General features: G+C 35.9%; 1 protein-coding gene across 1 annotated transcript in view; it reads left to right on the forward strand.

Annotated features, from left to right (window-relative positions):
* The window catches only part of DIAPH3 (diaphanous related formin 3), a 577,679-nt gene that overhangs the window by 170,066 nt on the left and 385,486 nt on the right, over positions 1–22,127 (forward strand). The window contains exons 6-9 of the mRNA XM_057532925.1: positions 8,351–8,425; positions 8,508–8,577; positions 13,523–13,659; positions 14,469–14,574. Coding sequence (XP_057388908.1) covers positions 8,351–8,425; positions 8,508–8,577; positions 13,523–13,659; positions 14,469–14,574 — 388 coding nt within the window. The remainder of the gene's footprint in view (positions 1–8,350; positions 8,426–8,507; positions 8,578–13,522; positions 13,660–14,468; positions 14,575–22,127) is intronic.

Consider the following 22,127-nt stretch of genomic DNA (forward strand, 5'->3'; position numbering starts at 1 on the left):
TTTTGTGTTTCCATACAAATTGTGAAAGTTTTTCTTCTAGTTCTGTGAAAAATGCCATTGGTAGTTTGATAGGGATTTCATTGAATCTGTAGATTGCTTTGGGTAGTAGAGTCATTTTCACAATGTTGATTCTTCCAATCCAAGAACACGGTATATCTCTCCATCTGTTTGTATCGTGTTTGGTTTCATTAATCAGTGCCTTATAGTTTTCTGCATAGAGGTCTTTTGTCTCCTTAGGTAGGTTTGTTCCTTGGTATTTTTTCTTTCTGTTGCAATGGTAAATGGGAGTGTTTCCTTAATTTCTTTTCAGATTTTTTCCTCAATAGTATATATGAATGCAAGGGATTTCTGTGCATTAATTTTGTATCCTGCTACTTTACCAAATTCATTGATTATCTCTAGTAGTTTTCTGGTATGGTGGCATCTTTAGGATTCTCTATGTATAGTATCATGTCATCTGCAAACAGTGACAGTTTTACTTCTTCTTTTCTAATTTGGATTCCTTTTATTTCTTTTTCTTCTCTGATTGCTGTGGCTAAAACTTCCAAAACTATGTTGAATAATAGTGGTGAGAGTGGACATCCTTTTCTTGCTCCTGATGTTAGAGGAAATGGTTTCAGTTTTTCACCATTGAGAACGAAGTTGGCTGTGGGTTTGCCATATGTGGCCTTTTTTATGTTGAAGTAAGTTCCCTCTGCCTACTTTCTGGAGAGTTTTTATCATAAATGGGTGTTGAATTTCGTCAAGAGCTTTTTCTGCATCTATTGAGATTAGTGTATGGTTTTTATCCTTCAGTTTGTTAATATGGTGTATCACATTGATTGATTTGCGTATATTGTAGAATCCTCTCATCCCTGTGATAAACCCCACTTGGTCATGGTGTATGATCCTTTTAATGTGCTGTTGGATTCTGTTTGCTACTATTTTGTTGAGGACTTTTGCATCTATGTTCATCAGTGATATTGGTTTGTAGTTTTCTTTTCTTGTGACATCTTTGTCTGGTTTTGGTATCAGGGTGATGGTGGCCTCGTAGAATGAGTTGGGGAGTGTTCCTCCCTCTGCTATATTTTGGAAGAGTTTGAGAAGGATAGCTGTTAGCGCTTCTCTAATAGTTTGATAGAATTTGCCTGTGAAGGCATCTGGTCCTGGGCTTTTGTTTCTTGGAAGATTTTTAAAAAAAATAAATTTATTTATTTAATTTATTTATTTTTCGCTGTTTTGGGTCTTTGGTGCTGCCTGCAGGCTTCTTGTTGCGGTGGCTTCTCTTGCTGCGGGGCACGGATTCTAGGTGCGCGGGCTCAGTAGTTGTGGCTGATGGGCTCTAGAGCATAGGCTTAGTAGTTGTGGCATACAAGTTAGTTGCTCCATGGCATGTGAGATCTCCCCAGACCAGGGATCGAACCCATGTCTCCTGCATTGGCAGGCAGCTTCTCACCCACTGCGCCACTAGGGAAGCCTTGTTGGAAGAGTTTTAATCACAGTTTCAATTTCATTACTTGTGATTGGTCTGTCCATATTTTCCATTTCTTCCTGGTTCAGTTTTGGAAGGTTGTGCTTTGCTAAGAATTTGTCCATTTCTTCCAGGTTGTCCATTCTGTTGGGATATAGTTGCTTGTAGTAATCTCTCATGATCCTTTGTATTTCTGCAGTGTCAGTTATTACTTCTCTCTTTTCATTTCTAATTCTGTTGATTTGAGTCTTCTCCCTTTTTGTCTTGATGAGTCTGGCTAGTGGCTTATCAATTTTTTTAATCTTCTGAAAGAACCAGGTTTTAGTTTTATTTATCTTTGCTATTGTATCCTTTATTTCTTTTTCATTTATTTCTGATCTGATCTTTATGATTTCTGTCCTTCTGCTAACTCTGGGTTTTCTTTTGTTCTTGTTTCTCTAATTGCTTTAGGTGTAAGGTTAGGTTGTTTCTTTGTTTCTAGGTATTTTTTGATGTCCTCTTTGATTTCTTCAGTGATCTCTTGGTTATTTAGTACTTTATTGTTTACCCTCCATGTGTTTATATTTTTTACAATTTTTTTCCCTGTAATTGATATCTAGTCTCATGGAGTTGTGGTCGGAAAAGATACTTGATATGATTTCAGTTTTCTTAAATTTACCAAGGCTTGATCTGTGACTGAAGATATGATCTATCCTGGAGAATATTCCATGAGCACTTGAGAAGAAAGTGTATTCTGTTGTTTTTGGATGGAATGTCCTATAAATATCAGTTAAGTCCATCTTGTTTAATGTGTCTCTTAAAGGTTGTGTTTCCTTATTTATTTTCATTTTGGATGATGTGTCCATTGCTGAAAGTGGGGTGTTAAAGTCCCCTACTATGATTGTGTTACTGTCGATTTCCCCTTTTATGGCTGTTAGTATTTGCCTTATGTATTGAGGTGCTCCTATGTTAAGTGCATAAATATTTACATTTGTTATATCTCCTTGGATTGATCCCTTGATCATTATGTAGTGTCCTTCTTTGTCTTTTGTAATAGTGTTTATTTTAAAGTCTATTTTGTCTGATATGAGAATTGCTACTCCAGGTTTCTTTTGATTTCCATTTGCATGGAATATCTTTTTCCATCCTCTCACTTTCAGTCTGTATATGTCCCTAGGTCTGAAGTGGGTCTCTTGTACACAGCATATATAAGGGTCTTGTTTTTGCATTCATTCAGCCAGTCTATATCTTTTGGTTGGAGCATTTAATCCATTTACATTTAAGGTAATTATCGATATGTATGTTCCTATTACCACTTTCTTAATTGTTTTGGGTTTGTTTTTGTAGGTCTTTTCCTTCTTTTGTGCTTCCTGCCTAGAGAAGTTCCTTTAGCATTTGTTGTAAAGCTGCTTTGGTGGTGTTGAATTCTCTTAGCTTTTGCTTGTCTGTAAAGGTTTTAATTTCTCTGTTGAATCTGAATGAGATCCTTGCTGGGTAGAGTAATCTTGGCTGTAGTTTTTTCTCCTTCATCACTTTAAATATGTCCTGCCACTCCCTTCTGGCTTGCAGAGTTTCTGCTGAAAAATCAGTTTTTAACCTTAAACCTTATGGGGATTCCCTTGTATGTTATTTGTTGCTTTTCCCTTGCTGCTTTTAATATTTTTTGTTTGTATTTAATTTTTGACAGTTTGATTAATGTGTGTCTTGGCGTGTTTCTCCTTGGATTTATCCTGTTTGGGACTCTCTGTGCTTCCTGGACTTGACTGACTATTTCCTTTCCCACGTTAGGGAAGTTTTCAACTATAATCTCTTCAAATATTTTCTCAGACCCTTTCTTTTTCTCTTCTTCTTCTTGGACCCCTATAATTCGAATGTTCGTGCATTTAATGTTGTCCCAGAAGTCTCTGAGACTGTCCTCAATTTTTTTCATTCTTATTTCTTTATTCTGCTCTGTGGTAGTTATTTCCACTATTTTATCTTCCACATCACTTATCCATTTTTTTGCCTCAGTTATTCTTCTGTTGGTTTCTTTTAGAGAATTTTTCATTTCATTTATTATGTTGTTCATCATTGTTTGTTTGCTCTTTAGTTCTTCTATGTCCTTGTTGAATGTTTCTTGTATTTTCTCCATTCTATTTCCAAGATTTTGGATCATCTTTACTATCATTACTCTGAATTCTTTTTCAGGTAGACTGCCTATTTCCTCTTCATTTGTTTGGTCTGGTGGGTTTTTACCTAGCTCCTTCATCTGCTGTATATTTCTCTGTCTTCCCATTTTGCTTAACTTACTGTGTTTGGGGTCTCCTTTTTGCAGGCTGCATGTTCGTAGTTCCAGTTGGTTTTGGTGTCTGCCCCCAGTGGGTAAGGTTGGTTCAGCGGCTTGTGTAGGCTTCCTGGTGGAGGGGACTGGTGCCTGTGTTCTGGTGGGTGGGGCTGCATCTTGTCTTTCTGGTGGGCAGGGCTGTGTCAAATGGTGTGTTTTGTGGTGTCTGTCAACTTATTATGACTTTAGGCAGCCTCTCTGCCTAAAGGGTTGTTTTCTTGTCTTGCTAGTCGTTTGGCATGGGGCGTCCAGCACTGGAGCTTGCTGGCCATTGGGTGGAGCTGAGTCTTAGGTCTCTGGGAGAGCTCTCGGCGATTGATATTACATGGGGCCAGGAGTTCTCTGGTGGTCCAGTGTCCTGAACTCTGCTCTCCCACCTCAGAGGCTCAGGCCTGACAGCAGACCGGAGCACCAAGAGCCTGTCAGCCACACGGCCAGGTACGTGGGGATTTTCTTGCCCTTTGGGACATTTGAGGTCCTCTGCCAGCATTCAGTAGGTGTTCTGTAGGAGTTGTTCCACACCTAGATGTATTTTTGATGTACTTGTGTGGAGGAAGTTGATCTCCACGTCTTACTCCTCCACCATCTTGAAGGTCCACCCTAGCAGTAGTTTCTTAAAGCATAGTTGCATTGTGAAATCTCTAGAAAATACAGGTTGCTCACAAACCACAGGATAAACATCTGAATGTCCTCTCTGTGATCACCCTGTCTGAGGAATGAGGACAGTAGGCATCCCTCTCTCTTCAAAAAGAGGGCTTCTAATAGTAGCTGCTGTCCGGTTAAGGTGCCTGAGAGAGTTGTTGTCTGTTTTCATTTCCCAGATTCATCCTTGATGTAATCAAGACATAAAGTTTCCTTCTAATTTGCTGCAATGTTCTTCCAAAGTCAACACTTTCTGCCGATCCTCTTCCTGTGAAAGAAGTTGTCTCTGATGTAGTGCACCCATATCATTGAGCTCTCTATCTCTATCTTTCAATTCTCCAGTGAGCAGCTGCAGCTCTTTTCCATTGTTTCTCGATAGTGGAAATCTCACCTTCTCCTGTTATGGAATTTTAAGAGGTAGATTTTGTGTTAAATTAGTACTTAGCACATTATTTTCTGCTGTTTTAAAGCGTTTTTTTTTTTTTCCTTTACACATGTCATACTAATCTGTGTCATTTCTATTCACAAGTAAAAAACATTTGCCCAGTGCTTATTCATCCATGAATGCAGGTTTTAGTTAAACCACATAATGCCCTATGGCACTATGCTGACAGGCACAGAGTAAATAGCACAGATTTTGTTTCCTGAATATTGATCATTTATAGATCAGTTGATAATTTTTTTCCAGGTTGCTTCGTACATTGATGATGAGAAATTTTTCATTTCTGTAGAAAGCTATCGATTTTAATAAACCTCTGTCAGCACTGCAGACCTGCCTATTCAATATCACTTTTTTATCTTGAACATCTTTTCCAGAAGAGATAGGAAGTGATATTTGCTCCTATTCTTAAAAATAGCATTCCTGAAAATAGCAGGGGTGAGGGCAAGGGTTTTGAGAGAATGGGTTTGTGAATGATAACTTGTTAATACAACAATATGTTTGGCCTTGCAAATTTTTAAGAAAAACATGGAAACTTTTTATGCACATTTAGTTTGTATTATAATATTACCTTTTCAATAAGTACTTTCATCAGCTTTCTTTTTATGTTTACATATTAGTGTTTCTTTTGTTATCAAGCATCTTATCTTCCTTTCCCTGCACCCTGTCTGACTTTCCTTGTTATTGATATGTTTTATGATGTAAAGTATAGTCTGGCTTTCCGAAGGCTGTTGCTAATCTCTGATTTTATCATTGTCAAGAAATTAATTCCCACCGTGAGTTAAAAGGTTGTAATGTAAAGTAATTGGGTATAATGCTTCTTTACATTCAATCTTAGTAAGTTTCTTTTATAATTAGTTCATATGTAATATGCATGAGTGAACATAAGTTTTACTTTAATGACTCATGTTCTGCATTGTAGAAGAGAGTTATTTAGTGGGTCCAGAAATAGTTGATTTGAGAAATTCTGTGGGTCCCAGTATTCTGTAGTTAAATAGTTGTTATAATAGGGGTGATACATCTTCAAAATAGCTGTGTTCTATTATTTATTACTCAGACTTGATTTACCTGGATTGATATGCTTCCTGAATTTTATAGTGGGCTCCAACATGAGCATATCATGTGCAAGAAAATCTTTTTGTTACATTAACATGATTTTAAAATACTTTGTATATTTTGTTATAAGGCAGTTTTAGGAATAGTAACTTTATTCTCTATGATGATTGAAGGTGATAGCAGCATGAAGAATCCTAAACCATTTATATTGGCTTTACGATATCTTTATGGATATACTTTTGAATATAGAGATTGTTGAAACACTTCAAACAAAATACTGAAGTCTTACTGTGAGGTACTAAGACAGGAGGGTCTGATGAACAGAGTCTGTCCACACATCTCAGTGCCAGTCCAAGCAAAACGCTCAAATTACTCCTTGTGTGTTTGATTTCAAGCTTCCCTGCTGCAAGTGAAATAAGAATAAATACAGAATTGGATGTCAACAAGGCATACAGTTAAGTGGGATGCTATAGGCGTTTTCATGAAATATGAAAGCAAGATTTGAAATGCCTACAAGTAATCTGTGTGATGCTGATAGTGGAGAGTAAACTCTTAACTTTTGAAGTAGCATCCTGGTTTGAAAACACCAACTTATATTGAACTTTTTTTCTTCACCTTAGCTATAATAGTGATCTTCAGTCTTTTCTTTTACACGGGAGTATCTTTCCTGTTTAAGTGCATTCTTGAATTAGTTATTCTGTGGTTTTCATAGAGAAGAGATGAGTAAAATAGTCTGAGATGAGTCTGCCAATCTAAATGGCAAATTCTTTTCTTGGGGGCGGGGTGGTTAAAATCAGAAACTCTGACTATTTGTAAGTGATTAAGCCATGTTCACAGAAGTGTACAAGTGAAGAAGAGGGAATTTTTTTTTTTTTTAATTAATTTATTTATTTGGCTGTGTTGGGTCTTCGTTTTCTATGCGAGGGCTTCCTCTAGTTGCGGGGAGCGGGGGCCACTCTTCATCGCGATGCGCGGGCCTCTCACTATCGCGGCCTCTCGTTACAGAGCACAGGCTCCAGACGCGCAGGCTCAGTAGTTGTGGCTCACGGGCCTAGTTGCTCCGCGGCATGTGGGATCTTCCCAGGCCAGGGCTCGAACCCGTGTCCCCTGCATTGGCAGGCAGACTCTCAACCACTGCGCCACCAGGGAAGCCCAAGAAGAGGGAATTTTTAAAAAAAATTTTTGGCCGCACCATGCCGAAAATGTGGGATCTTAGTTCCACAATAAGGGATCGAACCTGCGCCCCCTGCAGTGGAAGCGCCGAGTCTTAACCACTGGACCACCAGGGAAGTCACTGGAATTTTTAAAATAATATTTTTATTTTTCATGCAAATATATTACATTTGGTGTTTACTCTTATTTTCTAAGGAATGTAATACTGTGTCTTAAGTAAGAAAATGGTATTATATTCTGGTATGTGACTTAAATTTTTTATTCTTTATAACATCCTGCTTTTGATTATTGGATGAAAGTTTGTTATTAATATTCCATTTTTCAAAGGCTACACGCAGACACACATACACACATAAAATCATACATACAAACAAATAGGTATACAAGCACATATATACAAAGAAATACACATATATATCATATTATATCTTTTTCTTTCCCCCACTTTTTGGAAGACGGATTGTTAACATTATTTTATTTATTGTGCTAGGCTTTCCAAATCAACACTGATTTCTCCTAAGGTAGTTTTTCTATAATCAAGGTGAGCTGTTGTCTATTGGCAGTGCTATCCTAATTACATACATACTTTGATTATATTAATGGGTTTAATGGAATAGAGGTGGTTGGATCAAGATGAAAATATTCATTTAAAAATAATGATAAAGCTCTTTTTAAAAATACAACTGAACTTTGAAATTTAAGAAATTGTTAACATTTATAAAGATGTATTTTAGTGGTTTGGAAAATTTTTCTAGAACATGCTTTTACAATATTTTGACTAATTTTTTCAGTAATCTTTTTCTTTATGTAGACCGGAATCTTTTCTCTTTAAATATTGCTCACTTGCCCAATATCTGCTCTTTGGAATAGTCCAGAGTGAGGCTTGTCCAGTGGTGTGCTGTTAAATGTTTAACAACCAGCTCTGGGTGAGGGGATGCTCTGATTGGCAGCATTTGCTGATTTCTGTAGTGTCAATACTTCCAACATGGCAGGTTTTAAGCTACTAACATGATGTCAATGGACATGGGGCATGGAAGAGCTGGGCACACTCAGCTCTCACAAGCCAAGTGCAAGCTGGGTTCAGCACATCACTGGCTTATCACATCATCGCTCCTTTTTTCACAAAGATTATGAATCATGAATGATTTTATACATAGTGTTATTCTTTTATTGTATTTATGACTAGAATATAACAAGTACAAAATATTTGTGAGTATATAGCATTATTGTGATATTCCAAACTAGAATACTGACTTAATATATGACTACCCTTTCTTCTGTTTTTCAGTTGGGTGGAGAGCTTTGAACATGAGGGGCTTGGATTATTACTGGACATTTTGGAAAAGCTGATTAGTGGCAAAATGTAAGTATTGCTAATCATTATTTCTAATTAAGCTACATTTGCATGTCCAATGATGATTCCAACATTAATATCTTTTATGCAGACAAGAAAAAATTATAAAGAAGAATCAGCACAAAGTCATACAGTGTCTAAAGGCCTTGATGAACACCAAGGTATGTACATAGGTAATTGTATTGTAGTTGTTCTTTATCAGTTCTTACAGAAATTCTTATGAAAGAAGGGTTATGTAATATAGAATTTGCACTAAAGTGATACATTGCTTTGATAAGCTCTTCAGTATATAATGGAAAAAATATTGAAGTATTGATTTCTAGTTTTCTATCAAATCAACTGTCTCTCAACAGGAGAAACTTGGGGATGAATAGATCCTCTTCTAGTGCTTAACCCTTCATGCACAGATTAATTTTCTTTTCCTCCTGTCCTTCCTCCCTACCTCTCTACCTCCCTGTCTGTCCTCTTTTTTGTTCCCTTCTCTTCCTCCCTTCCTTCTTCTCTTTTAATTTTCAGAAGTATAGCATGAATCAGCTTTGAAATCATACACGATTATTAAATGTGGTCTGCAGTAATACTTATTACCAAAGAATTAAGTTGGAAAGACTTAGTTTTTATAGTCTAGAGATTTAAATTTTTAATGAAATTAATGTGAACAGATATGAACAGGTCCCAGAGGTGGAGGAGCAATGATGCTTAATGCAAGTACAGTTGACCCTTGAACAATATGTGTTTGAACTGTACTGGTTCACTTATATGTGGATTTTTAAAAATAAATATATATTTGTACTGTAAGTGTATTTTTTCTTCCTTCTGCTTTTTAAAAATAACATTTTCTTTTCTCTACCTTACTTTATTGTAAGAATATAGTATATAATACATATAAGATACAAAATATGTGTTAATCAGCTCTGTGTTATTGGTAAGACTTCTGGTCAAGAGTAGGCTATTAGTAGTTAAGTTTTGGGGGAGTCAGAAATTATACTCGGATTTTTGACTGCATGAGGAGTTGGTGCCCCTAACCCCTGTGATGTTCAAGAGTCAACTGTAATATTGAAACCAAATATAATATGGCAGGTCTGCAGTTTGAATATTTAAAGAAGATACATTAGAAGAGAGAAATGGTTTATGCTCTGTACTGAAGCTGGGTTTATCTAACTGTGTTTCCTTTTTTTCATACTGTTAATTGCAGAAATTAGCTTTATTCCATGCCATGTCTCTAGCTCTAACATCTAAACATATCTACCTCATGATGCGTGCAGTAATGATAGGTGTTTTCATTCATTAGACAGCGGGAGAGGAAATTTTACCTATGTTGGGTGATTTGTGTTTTATAGCAAAACTGTGTATTTCTGATTAATTTTAATTTTTAATATTTTTGCCTTATCCTCATTTTTAAAATAAATTTTTAGAGAACTTTGTACTTAAGTACTTGTACTTAAATTATTAACATTTACATTTCTTTTATTAAATGCAGCAAATATTTATATTTTCTAATTATTTTTTAAATTGAATTATTTATGGATTTTTCATCATTTTCTGGAGTTAAGTTTTCTATTTTTAACCAATGAAATATTTTTCACCTCCCTGCTTCCTCCAATCAGATACAATTTTCAGGGAAAATATCTGATGTAGAAATCACAAGTACTTTCTGTACTGAACTCACTGTTCTGTGAGAATTCGATTTTAGATATATTATGTAGCCTTTGTAGAGTATGTTTTAAGAGTGAGTGAATAAAGGAATCAAATTGCTCATAAGGAGACATCTTTTCACACTGAGTGTATAACACTTGCTTTCAGGCGGGGTGGGGGGGCTTCTAAAATAAGAATATAGAAACTGGAAATTTCATTGGTGATGGGAAGGCTAAGAGTAGCGAAAACCCAGAAACGTTTTTCCAGAACAAAGGGGCACGGGGCATTTGGATCATAATTTGAATTTAAGAATGTCATGGTTAAAGTGAAGTGGTATATAGAAGATAATATTCCTACTTGGTTTAAGACTGAATTGGAAAGGGAGTAAACTATGTATTTATATTCTAATTAATATAATGTGATTTATTGTTATAATAATGGATTATTTTGTTTATAGTTTATGTGGAGCTGGAATATATTGTCATTTGCATTTATTACTGTCATGCTGATACGAATAAAAAGTTACTGATACTTGGAATTATAATGTCTGAATTCTAAACATAATTATATGTGAAATTTTTTGGTAAATATTTTTTTTCCAAGATTGGTTGATGCTTTTTCCTCTACCTTCCTGTGCAGTCTTTATAAAAGTTCATTGAATGATGAAAAATATAGGCTTTAAGAGAAAAAATGTATGTACTAGTACCTTATTTGGTTCTAGTAATTAATTATATAATTGATATTATGAGTGAATCTGATATCATTGTATGAAATTGAATTTTTTTATAATACTAAATTGAACTTTATAGTAGTGTTTAAATAGAAGAAGATTTTGAATATCTATTAGGAAGAAAATAAAAGTCAAGATGAAAAGTTAAATACCTTTAAATTAAGAGGTAGTCGGAACAGGGGTTTCATTTTTGTCAGTTAACTTTTTGTGTTAAGGTGTGTACCCCCAACGAGGGTGCCTTGTTCCTGAAGCCAGCCCCCTCCCTACATTATCTCTGCTGCTGGTATTAACTCACCGTGGTTAGTCATTCAGCACCAGTTTTCATGTAGGGCATCTGACACAGGGATTTAGGGTATTCACCTTCCCCTGCCTAACACACCTTCAGTGGCCTGCAGTTCCACCTAGTAGGTAATAATAGGCCTCAAGTAGAATGCAAAGGGAACCTGGCACTGGTCCTCAGTTTAGAACATGTGAGTTTTCCTAAAATCTGGAGTGGATCCTTGACATTCAGTGGAGAGACATTCTTAGACCTTCCAAAATTTGTCACCATCTCTCTAACCTTGTAATAGCCTTCATTTAATGCACTTTAAGTGCCAGCACTGGAAAGTTGACTATTTCTCTCACAGAGTCAATGGGTTTAGTTTTGCTTTGTTTTTTAAAATAATTGAATGAGAGTAATTTTATACAAGTAGGCAGCAGTTCAGTCTTTAATTCTAGATACTCAGTAGTGGTAATCTGGCCTCATTCCAGTCTCAAAATGAGCACCATACAATTTTCCATTAGCGAAGTCAGAGAATATTGCCAGTGATGCAGCTTTGAGTTCACAAGACACTGGTCGAAACTAGGAGATCAGAGAATGCTCCTATTCCACTCTTGACACATGGTTTAGGGTAAGAGGGCCTGACAGAGAAGGTAGGTGGTATCCCTTAGAGGAAATCAGTATGAGTTGCTTTGAATGGCTGGAGGAGCCACAGGATTCTGATTCCCAAAGGGCAGGTGCTGGCTCAGGCCAGCCCAGAGTGGGGGAAGTGAAGGAGGAAGTGCTGAAGGCAAGCTTTACTCAGTCTCAGGTTTATTAGGCCAGAGCCAGCCCTTTGGTACTTGGTAATCATTGTCTGGTTGACTTTTTGAATTGGGTCTAAGTGGTACATTACAAACCTCTGACAATTCCCTGGAATGATTGTCGAGGCATATTGTAGTCTCTGACCTCATGCCTACTTTTCTTTGTTTCCAGTTATGAAACAGCCCAGGGTATCACAAAAGTGAGCATCTCCTGGCTGGTTTAGCTGTTTCCTTGTAAACGTTTCCCTGTCACCAATAGGACAGAGAAGTCCCTTCAAAAATCATACCTTGGGGCCCTTGACCCTTCTGTTTGTACTTCCTTCTTTGTACCTGTGTTCTTTAGATAGTGGTTTCAAGCAAGTGCAATATTTCACCACAGTGTGAAGCTTCTTTACGTAAATGTGATATACAAGACAGGAAACTTATAAATAAGTTTTCATAACATTCATAACGTTCAAAGCATTTGGATCTAAGCTTGTTGTAGATTTTACTTTGATACCAATACCTAGTGCTGATTTTGAGTTCATAGGTCTGTAATTGAGCTTAAGTTCCTTTTTAGTGCTTAGTAGTAATTCTAATCAACTAAATTCTCACTCTTTAAAAGGATCCTCTGGGATGTATGGTAGATAAATAGTACTGTTTTATTGCTTCTGTTCATCCTCTGTTATTTGATACTTATCTTCCATAGATTGTAAGTGGACCCTAAGATATATATACATCCTTAAATCAAAACACTAAGTCGTTAACATAACTCCTTATCTTCCAGTTGAATGTGACATCCTGGCAGTAGCAAACTTTGGCCTCATTCTAAATCATTCCATTTATATAATGTGTTTACAACTGCATTGTCTTTCTGATAACAAAATATCGTTCAGATCAGAATACACATGTTCTTATGGCAGCTTCTACATGGTATCAGCCCGAATCACCCTTCAGCCTTTGCCTGTTTATGAACTAAGTGTTACTATCTAGGCCCGCACTGTGTAATGTGGTTGCCACATGTGGCTACTGAGCCCTTGAAATGTGGCTAGTCTGAACTGAGATGTGCTGTACGTGTACAATACACACTAGATTTTGAATACTTAGGAAGAAAAAAAAAGCAAAAATATCTCATCAATAAATGTGTTATATTGATTATATGTTAAAATGATAATATTTTGGGTATATTGGAATAATTCTATTAAAATCAGTTTTACTTTTTGTTTGAAATTTTACATTGCACATGTGGTTCACATTATGTTTCTCTGGGACAGTGATCTGTGCATTTATTTGTGGTACCTCTTACCAACCTTCCTTCCCAGGAGAGCTCCTCACGGCCTCAGTGTCTGGTTCAGTATCAGTCTGTTCATTTTGTATGTTCCTGTTGGGAAATCTCAGTATTCCTCACTGCTTCTCTCTTTCTCTAGTTGGCCACTTATCTATCTTAGTAATTATCCGTCATATTGCTGTAAAATTACCTTTGAGGGGTTATCTGTATTTAATTGATTCTCATAGTTCTTAATGTAAAGGGAATACTTCTATGAATTTTTTTAGGATGTTATGCATTCTTTATATTTTCTGGCTTTACTACATGTACACATATATTATCTTATAAACATTTTAAAAATAACTACATTTCCTTCAGGGCACTATTTTTTCAACTAACCACTAAAATTTAACCTCTTATTTCCAAAATGTTGTAGTATGGCTTGGAAAGAATTATGAGTGAAGAGAGGAGTCTTTCTTTGTTAGCCAGAGCCATTGATCCTGAGAAGCCCAGTATGATGACGGATGTGGTTAAACTCCTTTCTGCAATGTGCATTGTAGGGGAGGAAAGCATGTAAGTCTTCTCAACTTATTTCTCTCATTACATAATAATTTAATACAGTTTCAGTCATATAATGTTTTCATTATTCTGTTTTAGTCTAGAATTTACTTTAAAAAAATGAACTATACTTAAGCAGGTGATCTAGATTTATATTGGCTGAACAGAAATGTTTGAGTAGTAAGTTTTTTCTCTTAATCAATACAGTAGTTATGGGCTAACATGTTTCTATGAAAAATGGATTTCTTCATTATATTTAAACTGTTCTGAACTCAAAACCTAAATAAACATTCTAAATGAAGACTGAAAAATATACAAATTGATTCTGTTTCTTATGTTTTTTTTTTTTTTTTTGGATAGAATTAATTCAATAATAAGTGAGTAATTGATAATGTAATGGTTGAGGGTGCAAGGTCCTTGACAGTAAAGTACATACTAAAGTTTTAACTTTAAAGACATTATCCACGATTGCTAGACCTGTAACTAAAAGACCATTACATACATATTAAAAGATAAATAAAAATAAACCTGTTTTCCTTTTTAAGGAATATTAATGTTCTTATTACAAGAAAGCATTTAAAAATTATTTATAAATGATAAAGATATACAAACTGAACAACCAAAAGAACAAACAGAAATGGCCCTCCCTCATATAAGGGTAGGCAGAGCCCTGTAAGTGAAACCTCCTGCACGCATTTAAAAATTGTCCATGTAGAGGTCCTGTGGGGCCGATGACTGTTGCGCCGCTCAGTTTGGACTTAGTTGGAGTTATTTGGGTTATTTGCTGTTTGCAATTTACTTTATAATTTCAAATTTTCCAATAGCCTTGAAGAAGTTTTAGAAGCTTTAACATCAGCTGGAGAAGAAAGAAAAATTGACAGATTTTCTTCTATTGTGGAAGGTCTTCGGCACAATTCAGTTCAATTGCAAGTAGGTTTCACGTTTATCATTCATACTGTGTTTTGTAACTGTTTTCTGACTGACTTATATTTAATACTGTAGTATGAAACCGCACATGCCATTTAATATTTTATAGCATTTTTAATAAATACAGAATTCTAACATATCATAATTTATCTTATAGATACAAATTTATGTACACCTATAATTATTTCCTTAGGTTCCTAGAAGTTGATTTACTAGATTTCTCTGTGAAATATATAATCATAGTCCATGAATTGTTATCTCAATTGTTGATTTTTATAATTTTTAAGAAGTCTAGGCAATTGAGTGAATTGTGGCTTCTCGTTGTATTAGTTTTATGTCTGAAAAGTTGAGAGTGTCCATGAGTAAAAAGACCAAGATACACTTAGAAAAATCCTTTCAAAGATTTTTAAGCGCTCCCAAAAAGTCACATTTAGACTTGAAACATTATAGTACCCAAGCTGCATGTCTAATATTCATTTAATTTCTCCCTTTTTTTAAAGACGCAAGAATTTTATTGCTGTAACTATTGTTACAATCATTGCTAATCAAACCTAAGTATTTTTAAGGAATTATCGATGCCTGATTCCTACCTTCAAATTTTAAAAAAATTAATTGGTGTGGTTGGGACCTGGCTATTGGGATTTTGAAAGATCCTCAGGTGATTCTAATGTGCGATAAAATTTGGAAACCAAGGTGCTAATAGTTATGAAGTAAATCTGTTTCACACTTAATAGTAAAATATTATAGTTTTAATTTTTACTTGAAAGCTCTGTGTACCTTAGCCATTTAATTGTTTCTCATTGTGGTTGGAATAGAAAAGCCAGATCTTAGTGTTAAATTAATAAAAAATAAACATGGCATTTGATGAAAAATCAGAAAATGTTAGGGACTGTCAAATTAATAATTCACTATGACATTTCTGAAGACGGTATTTTGTGAATCTGCTTCTGGTGACAGTGTTTGTGAATGGTGGTGAGCAACCCTGTGTGACTGGTTTCTCGGGACAGTATGCAGACTTGAAGATCTGAGTACGTGTACGGTCACTGTTGCGTGGGTCCAGTTCCTGGAGCTTCTGGAAAAGAGCTCCTCCTTCCACATCTGGGAGTGGGGGCCTGGGCTTTGTGTCCACCGCTGACCTCAACCCTGCTCCTTCAGTTGCTCCGTGGGCTGGGGTCTGTTAATCCATATACCATTACCCTCATTTCCCTTTCCTTCTCATTTCTCATTGGCCCCAGATTTCCTGTTCACCACAGGACTAATGAAGAGTGAGCCTAAAAGAAACTGTGTAGAGAAAAGCTGAACAATTACTTTATCTGGGTTTTCCTCTAGTACTCATGTAACTTTTACTTGCACAGTGTTTGTGCAAATACCAGTAGGTTATTAGATTAATTTTGGTAATTTGTGCAGCTTATTAGAAATTATGTCTAGTTTAAAAATCTCACTATGAAATGTAATAGTCCCTTGTAAAGTTTATCCCCTAAGTAAAGACCTTTTGGTCCTAATACATACTTTTTGTATTTAATGACACACATGTTACAGGAATGATGAAAACAATAGAGTTCTGAGTCAGGCAGGCTTGAATTTGAGTCCCAGCTCTTCACATCATAGCTTTAGTGACTCTGGATCAGTTCCCAAATCTTTTCTATACTTCAGTTTTCTCAGTTGCAAGATGGCAATAATCTCAGTACCTAGCTCTTTGTTGATGCAAGGATTACGTAGGATATAGGTTTAAATGCTTAGTATGCTGCTTGGTTCATTAGCAGAAGCGTTCAGTAAATGCTAGCTTTAAAAAGTAATTTTGGTAAATTAAAAAACTAAAGTCAGTGGAGATTAAATGTGATCTTCATTTTTTAAAGAAACATTACCAGTGTTGATATTAAAATTGATACTTAACTATACAACCCAGCATTTAATGAAAACTTGCTAATGAAAACTTATGTTCACACAAAAATGCATACACAAATTTTTATAGCAGGTTTATTTGTCATAGCCCCACACTGGGAACAACCCCGGTGTCCCTCAACAGGTGAACGGTTACACTGTGGTACACCGTACATATAATACTATTCCGCATCCAAGAGGAATGAAGTACTGACTTACACAACTTGCGTGAATCTTCAGAGAATTATGCAGATTGAAAAATGCCAGTCCTAAAAGGTTACACACTGTGCGATTTCATTTATATAACATTCTTGAAATTACCAAATTATAGAGAACAGTTCTCTAAGAACAGTTTACTGCTTTACTGGTTGCCAAAGATTTGGAATGGGATCCGGGAAAGTGTTGGGTGTGGCTGTAAATAAATAGCAGGAAGGAGTGTCATGCAATTAAAGCAGTTCTGTATCTTGATTGTGGTGATGGTTACACAAATCTGTACACGTGATGAAATTGCATAGAACTGTACACGCATACACAGATGAGTGTAAAGCTGGTAAAATCTGAAAAAGCTCTGTGGATTGTGCCAATTTCAACTTCTTGGTTTTGGTATTGTACTATAATGATGCAGGATGTTACCAATGGGAGGAATTGTGTGAAGAGTACTCAGGACCAACCTGTACGTGGTTTTTTTTTTGTTTTTGTTTTTTTTTTTGCAACTTCCAATGAATCTATAATTACTTCAAAATAAAAGGTTTAAAAAATCTTGATAAAATTGGGGTTCCAACTTTTTTCACAACAGTATTACATCATTTGATGTTTGAAAGCTGTGAGGGAAAGGATAAAGAAGGGCTCGTTAAGAACAAAGTCAAGTTTTGCCTAGGTAAATGACATGATTGACTCATTAATTGGAAAGTTTGACTATTGCAACCTTAAAATTCTTGGTTATTTGGCATATTAGATTTGTTTTGGCTATCAGACATTAAACTAAATCTATCTGGTCTTTTAAAATCCTGATTACTGTATGAACTTGAAGGCAAACTACATGAATCAAAAAAATTCTTGGGTAAATTTATTCATTTCTATTATGGGTAGTTACTCTGATTTTACTGAAGGTGCTAAGTTATAGAAAAAACATTTTATAGTTATGATAAAATATGATCAAGAGAACTATTAATTAAAAACTGGAAATTAAGATTACTATTCCATAGAAGACAGTAAGACTTGAAGAAATGAAAATATATTCGTCTAGAGAATTGATATAATTTTGAAATGATTTTTTTTAACAGTTTTATTGAGATAAAATTTATTCATTTAAAGTGTGCAATTCCATGGTTTTTTTATGTATATACAGAACGGTGCAATTTTCACCACAATCAATTTTAGTATATTTTCATCATCCCCAAAAGAAAGCCCTCATGCCCTGGCCGTCACCCCACGGTGCCCTCATTGTCTCTAGCTGTAGGCAGCCAGTACTCTACTTTCTCCCTCTATAGAGTTTCGTATTCTAGATTTTTGGTATCAGTGAAATCACAGAGTATGTGGTCTTTTCTTCCTTCTTTCACTTATCATAGTATTTTCAAGGTTCATCCATGCTGTAGGATGTATCAGAGCCTCATTTTGTTGTGGTTGTTGTTGGTGCCGTATATGATGCTGCTGTATGGTATCCCGCATTTCGTTTATCAGTTGTCAGGTGTTGGGCATGTGGGCTGTTTTAAACTTTTTGGTTATTATGAACAATGCTACTGTGAATATTTGTGGGGATGACTTCTTTCTTAATGACGGCTTATTTGCCATATTTAGTGTTAAGGCATTAAGGATGGAGAGGAGGGGCTAGCAGCAACATCTTTCTGGACAGCTGTGGAAATTGCTTGAGAAATTTTTATCAGGATACAGGTGGCTGATTATATTAGCTTTTATGAAACTAATTGCTTAAGTTGTAATTAAGTATATTTTCTGTTACACTTAGTAGTGTTGTTATTTTTTGATGTCCTATAAACACTAAAATTTCTTGATATAGTTTTTTTTTTTAAACATCTTTATTGAAGTATAATTGCTTTACAGTGGTGTGTTAGTTTCTACTTTATAACAAAGTGAATCAGTTATACATATACATATGTTCCCATATCTCTTCCCTCTTTCATCTCCCTCCCTCCCACCCTCCCTCCCTCCCTATCCCACCCCTCTAGGTGGTCACAAAGCACAGAGCTGATCTCCCTGTGCTATGCGGCTGCTTCCCACTAGCTATCTATTTTACATTTGGTAGTGTATATATGTCCATGACACTCTCTCACCCTGTCACATCTCACCCCTCCCACTCCCCATATCCTCAAGTCCATTCTCTAGTAGGTCTGTGTCTTTATTCCCGTCTTACCACTAGGTTCTTCATGACCTTTTTTTTTTTTTTTCCTTAGATTCCATATATATGTGTTAGCATACTGTATTTGTTTTTCTCTTTCTGACTTACTTCACTCTGTATGACAGACTCTAACTCCATCCACCTCATTACAAATACCTCCATTTCATTTCTTTTTATGACTGAGTAATATTCCATTGTATATATGTGCCACATCTTCTTTATCCATTCATCCAATGATGGACACCTAGGTTGCTTCCATGTCCTGGCTATTGTAAACAGAGCTGCAATGAACATTTTGGTACATGACTCTTTCTGAATTATGGTTTTCTCAGGGTATATGCCCAGTAGTGGGATTGCTGGGTCGTATGGTAGTTCTATTTTCAGTTTTTTAAGGAACCTCCATACTGTTCTCCATAGTGACTGTATCAATTTACATTCCCACCAACAGTGCAAGAGTGTTCCCTTTCCTCCACACCCTCTCCAGCATTTATTGTTTGTAGATTTTTAGATGATGGCCATGCTGACTAGTGTGAGATGATACTTCATTGTAGTTTTGATTTGCATTTCTCTAATGATTAATGATGTTGAGCATTCTTTCATGTGTCTGTTGGAAATCTGTATATCTTCTTTGGAGAAATGTCTATTTAGGTCTTCTGCCGATTTTTGGATTGGGTTGTTTGTTTTTTTGTTATTGAGCTGCATGAGCTGCTTGTAAATCTTGGAGATTAATCCTTTGTCAGTTGCTTCATTTGCAAATATTTTCTCCCATTCTGAGGGTTGTCTTTTGGTCTTGTTTATGGTTTCCTTTGCTGTGCAAAAGCTTTTAAGTTTCATTAGGTCCCATTTGTTTATTTGTGTTTTTATTTCCATTTCTCTAGGAGCTGGATCAAAAAGGATCTTGCTGTGATTTATGTCATAGAGTGTTCTGCCTATGTTTTCCTCTAAGAGTTTGATAGTGTCTGGCCTTACACTTAGGTCTTTAATCCATTTTGAGTTTATTTTTGTGTATGGTGTCAGGGAGTGTTCTAATTTCATACTTTTACATGTACCTGTCCAGTTTTCCCAGCACCACTTATTGAAGAGGCTGTCTTTTCTCCACTGTATATGCTTGCCTCCTTTATCAAAGATAAGGTGACCATATGTGCGTGGGCTTATCTCTGGGCTTTCTATCATGTTCCATTGATCTATAATTCTGTTTTTGTGCCAGTACCAAACTGTCTTGATTACTGTAGCTTTGTAATATAGTCTGAAGTCAGGGAGCCTGATTCCTCCAGCTCCATTTTTCGTTCTCAAGATTGCTTTGGCTGTTCGGGGTCTTTTGTGTTTCCATACAAATTGTGAAATTTTTTGTTCTAGTTCTGTGAAAAATGCCAGTGGTCGTTTGATAGCGATTGCATTGAATCTGTAGATTGCTTTGGGTAGTAGAGTCATTTTCACAATGTTGATTCTTCTAATCCAAGAACATGGTATATCTCTCCGTCTATTTGTATCATCTTTAATTTCTTTCATCAGTGTCTTATAATTTTCTGCATACAGGTCTTTTGTCTCCTTAGGTAGGTTTATTCCTAGATATTTTATTCTTTTTGTTGCAATGGTAAATGGGAGTGTTTTCTTAATTTCACTTTCAGATTTTTCATCAGTAGTATATAGGAATGCAAGAGATTTCTGTGCCTTAATTTTGTATCCTGCTACTTTACCAAATTCATTGATTAGCTCTAGTAGTTTTCTGGTAGCATCTTTAGGATTCTCTATGTATAGTATCATGTCATCTGCAAACAGTGACAGCTTTACTTCTTCTTTTCTGATTTGGATTCCTTTTATTTCTTTTTCTTCTCTGATTGCTGTGGCTAACACTTCCAAAACTCTGTTGAATAATAGTGGTGAGAGTGGGCAACCTTGTCTTGTTCCTGATCTTAGTGGAAATGGTTTCAGTTTTTCACCATTGAGGACGATGTTGGCTGTGGGTTTGTCATATATGGCCTTTACTATGTTGAGGAAAGTTCCCTCTATGCCTACTTTCTGCAGGGCTTTTATCATAAATGGGTGTTGAATTTTGTCGAAAGCTTTCTCTGCATCTATTGAGATGATCATATGGTTTTTCTCCTTCAATTTGTTAATATGATGTATCACGTTGATTGATTTGCGTATATTGAAGAATCCTTGCATTCCTGGGATAAACCCCACTTGATCATGGTGTATAATCCTTTTAGTGTGCTGTTGGATTCTGTTTGCTAGTATTTTGTTGAGGATTTTTGCATCTGTGTTCATCAGTGATATTGACCTGTAGTTTTCTTTCTTTGTGACATCTCTGTCTGGTTTTGGTATCAGGGTGACGGTGGCCTCGTAGAATGAGTTGGGGAGTGTTCCTCCCTCTGCAATATTTTGGAAGAGTTTGAGAAGGATAGGTGTTAGCTCTTCTCTAAATGTTTGATAGAATTCGCCTGTGAAGCCGTCTGGTCCTGGGCTTTTGAGTGTTGGAAGATTTTTAATCACAGTTTCCATTTCAGTGCTTGTGATTGGTCTGTTCATATTTTCTATTTCTTCCTGGTTCAGTCTCAGCAGGTTGTGCATTTCTAAGAATCTGTCCATTTCTTCCAGGTTGTCCATTTTATTGGCATAGAGTTGCGTGTAGTAATCTCTCATGATCGTTTGTATTTCTGCAGTGTCAGTCGTTACTTCTCCTTTTTCATTTCTAATTCTATTGATTTGAGTCTTCTCCCTTTTTCTCTTGATGAGTCTGGATAATGGTTTATCAATTTTGTTTCTCTTCTCAGAGAACCAGCTTTTAGTTTCATTGATTTTTGCTATTGTTTCCTTCATTTCTTTTTCATTTATTTCTGATCTGATCTGTATGATTTCTTTCCTTCTGTTAGCTTTGGGGTTTTTTTGTTCTTCTTTCTCTAATTGCTTTAGGTGCAGGGTTAGGTTGTTTATTCGAGATGTTTCCTGTTTCTTGATGTAGGCTTGTATTGCTATAAACTTCCCTCTTAGAACTGCTTTTGCTGCATCCCATAGGTTTCGGGTCGTCGTGTCTCCATTGTCATTTGTTTCTAGGTATTTTTTGATTTCCCCTTTGATTTCTTCAGTGATCACATCGTTATTAAGTAGTGTATTGTGTAGCCTCCATGTGTTTGTATTTTTTACAGATGTTTTCCTGTAATTGATATCTAGTCTCATAGCGTTGTGGTCGGAAAAGATACTTGATACGATTTCAATTTTCTTAAATTTACCAAGGCTTGATTTGTGACCCAGGATATGATCTATCCTTGAGAATGTTCCATGAGCACTTGAGAAAAATGTGTATTCTGTTGTTTTTGAGTGG

The sequence above is a fragment of the Balaenoptera acutorostrata genome, chromosome 18, assembly GCF_949987535.1.
Source record: "Balaenoptera acutorostrata chromosome 18, mBalAcu1.1, whole genome shotgun sequence".
Classification (NCBI taxonomy): domain Eukaryota; kingdom Metazoa; phylum Chordata; class Mammalia; order Artiodactyla; family Balaenopteridae; genus Balaenoptera; species Balaenoptera acutorostrata.